Source organism: Gavialis gangeticus, unplaced genomic scaffold, assembly GCF_001723915.1.
Source record: "Gavialis gangeticus isolate Ggan-Ray unplaced genomic scaffold, GavGan_comp1, whole genome shotgun sequence".
Classification (NCBI taxonomy): Eukaryota; Metazoa; Chordata; order Crocodylia; family Gavialidae; genus Gavialis; species Gavialis gangeticus.
Window position 1 is genome coordinate 180,074,863 of NW_017729024.1, and position 3,694 is coordinate 180,078,556.

Consider the following 3,694-nt stretch of genomic DNA (forward strand, 5'->3'; position numbering starts at 1 on the left):
GGGGGGGGGGGGGGGGGGGGCTGTGGCTGGGACCCCGCCAGCTGGAGGGGGCACCCCCAGCCGACATGACATTCTCCCCCAAACACCTCCGGCCCAGCCCGCCCCGCACCTCACCTCGGAGCAGCGCCATGGTCAATCTGCCCACGCCGGAAACCGACCACCCCTCCCTCCCACGACCTTTCACCCACTTCCTCCCGGCCCCTCCCCCACCCCCGGGACTGCGCGGCTGTTGGAAGGCGCCGCTGCGGTGAGTACGGGCCGGGGGAACGGGGGCTCGTGTGTGTGTATTCTATGTATATCTTTCTTATTATTGTTTAGATATAGTTTTATATATATATATTCATATATATTTATTTATTTGTATGAGGGGTTGTTTTAGGGGCGGTTCGTGGCTCTGAGGCGCAGACGCCGCGCGCGGAGACTGTTGCAACCGTTTGGATTCGAACGTTGGAACAGTTGGGATTCAAACGGGCTGCGCCGCGGTTGCCTAGCAACGGCCCGGCCCGGCCCTGCCCTGCCCTGCCCTGCCCGTCTGAGGCGAGGGCGGTGACCCCAGCCGGTGACAGGGAGGGAGGGCTTCGTCGCTCCCTCAGCCCGCTCCCCGCCTTGCCAGCCTCGGCAGGGACTGGGGGAAGGTGGGGCAGGACAGGGTGGTGGGGAGGAGGAGGCAAGCCCTGGTCCATGATGAGGAGTCCACTGCGCAATCCGAGCTGCTGGCAACAGCATGATGGAAATGGTGCTGAGGAAAGCACCTGAGACCAGGGGCAGGGTGAGCAGCAGGGGCAGGGCAGGTGGGGCTAACACCTACCAAGCAACACTCATCCCCTGCCCTGCTTCTCTCTGCCGCAGGAGACGCCCAGCGCAGGCTGCAGTCGTGGGGCACGGCAGAAGAGGGGCCGTGTGCGCAGCAGGGAGAGAGGAGCCGCGGTTAGTTACTCTGGCTGAGCTGCTGAGACCTCGGCGCAGTCTCTGTGCAATGGGGCGGACGTATGTGTGGCTTGCAGCACGGGGAGGTGGGTTGGTCTGCAAGGGGCTTTGCCTTTCTGTGTGGAAAGTCGCTGTAATGGTGGGAACACCACCTTGCACCGCATAGTCCTCTGCTACATGTTACATGCGTTACACACTTGACTGGGCAATCACGTACTAAATTTAGATTGGTCTCAAGTGCAAAGTAACTATTACATGATGAACTGGTCAGTCGCACAGTAATTGCCACACATGCAAAGTAATCGTTAGGGATCTGGGTTTGCCATTTGCCACAGAACAACATGGTAAAATCAGACTTCTCATTTTAAGGAGAACAACCTGAGGAAAGGTGGGTTTCCCCTTGCAGATTGGTAGAGCTCCAGCCTGCAAGGGGCTGGGGGGAATGAGAGGAGGGTGGTCAGGCAGGGGCACCATGTGCATGTGTGCACATACACGTGCACGTGGCCACCAGGCAGCATGGAAAGCAACTCTCACAGGTAAGTCTGGGGGTGGGATTGAGGCCCCCATAGTGAGGGAGAGTTGGGTAGGACTGGGCCTGCTGCCCAGCCAGGGTGGGGCCATGCGTGGCAGCAGAGCCATGGGCTACTCGCCTAGGGGCCAGTGAGGGGGCAGGCTGCTTACTGTGGGCTGGGGGCTCCCTGCCCTGCTGCCCTCCCTCTCGGGCCTCTGCAGCTCAGCTAGTGGGGTTGGGTGGGGAGACTTGGTGCTGCTGTCAGGAGCCCCATGCTGCCATGCTAAGGCACCCCCTACCTGCCCAGCAGCAGTGGGGGTGGTGGCAGAGAGTTGTAGAGGGCACCTTGCCATGGTGCTCCCAGCACCGAGCGGAGGCTACCCCTCTCAGCAGTGCCACACTGGGTCCTGCCCACTAGGCTGCGGAGGTCCCAGGGGGAGGGCAGCAGGAAGGGGCGACCCTGAGCCTGCAGTGGGCAGCCTGCACCCACCCCTGCCTCATGGGCTCCACTCCAGCCGTGCTGCCCACAGGGGAAAGAGAGCTGGGATCCATGCTCCACTCGGGCTGCAGCAGCCACTGTCTTCCTCAGGCAGCAGCTAGGGCAGCTGGGGGCCTCCATGATGGGGCTGAGGAGGGCAGGGGGCTGTGGGTGGGGCCTGAGGGGCACCAGCAGGGCTGTGGGGACTGTGGGTTGGGAGTGAAGGGCAATGGCATGGGCAGGGCACCAGCATATCAGGGCTGCTCAGTGCTAAGCAACTGGGGGGTGGGTAGCTGCAGCTGGACCCATGTCCTGGTGAGCAAAGATGGCAGGGAGAACTCTGATTTTCTATGATAAACTCAAAAATCAAGCACCAAAATTTATAGGTATTTAAGATTTATTTTATTATAGTGACTAAGGCACTGGTGGGCTTCTGATTTGCTTAAAAGCAGGGAAAGGAGCAGTGGCCTTAGAGAGAAATTAAAATAGGGTATTAGGGAGAAAAAAAATCAACTTTGAGGGTAATCTATTGCCATGCCTAACCATCTTAAGAGGCTGAGCAGTTTCCTTACAAGTTTTCAAGATAAACATGTTTTCTGGTTAAACAAACATTTGGATTGGTTTTAGACTGGGCTGATCCTGCCTTGAGCAAGGGACTGGAGGTAAGGGATGAAAGTAGCATATGCTTAAACATGACTGTGGGCCCTTAGCTCACAGCTCAGTCATCGAATAATCCTCTGCAGCTCCTGGGCAAGTCATGAGAACTCTACATACCTTTGGGCAAAATGAGAAAGTGACATCATCTGTAAATTGCCTAGCTTTATGAATTAAAAGTATTACATAGGTGTTTAGAGCCTACATAATATTTTGGAAGAGTCTAAACTGGTTCAATCCCTAACTTTAATTAATTGAAAAAAGGTTCCTATCTCCCATTCGTATGTTTAAGCACTTGTATACGTTTGAAGGTCTGACGCAGGGTCTGTGAATCTTATGTAGTTTTAATAGCACCAGAAAAAAAGCTGGGGAAAGCCTAGTTTATTATTTTTTGGATCAGACCTGGTCTAGAAGTGTATTTTTCCTAAATGCAAAAGGTTCCATATGAGGAAGCAGTGCTGTGGATCCAGGGCATACATCTCTCAGGTCTTGGCCAGGGTACAAATCATGGCAGCAGTTGCTGTTACTGGCAGTTTGGCCACCTGTACAATTACAGGGTAGGTGTCTGCAGCTTGCCTGGGATGTTTTCCTCCCAACTCTTAAAGAGAGCAGGATGTGTCCAGCAGACTAGGATTTGGGGAATGGGGAAACAAACAATTCATTGCTTCAAATTCCAATATAGAGTGATGGTTTTAGCAAGTGTTTCAGATTTAAGGCAAGCAAGGATCTTTTTTTTTAACAGTTTGTATCTCAGGTAGCTTGAATTGTTTAAGAAAAAGGGATACCTAATAATCAGATTTTACCTGGAAAGCAATTTTTAAAAAAAACCATCGTTTAGATTATGAATGTGGGTCAGAAAACTAGTGTGTCAATGCCATACTTGCCATGTGACAGAGAAGAACTGCTTTCTTCATGCCTGTGCTCTAGCAACATCATGTCTGAGTAAATCACTATTGATTGTGTATTTTTAAATCTGAAGAATACAAAAAGTTAGGAAAACAGTGTCATGTGTAACGACTGCAGCTCTTTCCAGTTTTCTGCTTGAAGTTAATCAATTACATTGAGTCTGCCATCAATGATAACTCAGCTTACCAAAATTGTCTTTTTTTTTTTTTTTTTTTTTT

At 52.6% G+C, this 3,694-nt stretch overlaps 1 protein-coding gene across 1 annotated transcript in view; it reads right to left on the reverse strand.

Annotated features, from left to right (window-relative positions):
* The window catches only part of ACAA2 (acetyl-CoA acyltransferase 2), a 25,647-nt gene extending 25,497 nt beyond the window's left edge, over positions 1-150 (reverse strand). Inside the window, exon 1 of the mRNA XM_019518152.1 lies at positions 115-150. Coding sequence (XP_019373697.1) covers positions 115-130 — 16 coding nt within the window. The 5' untranslated portion in view covers positions 131-150. The remainder of the gene's footprint in view (positions 1-114) is intronic.
* Positions 151-3,694: the final 3,544 nt, after the last annotated feature.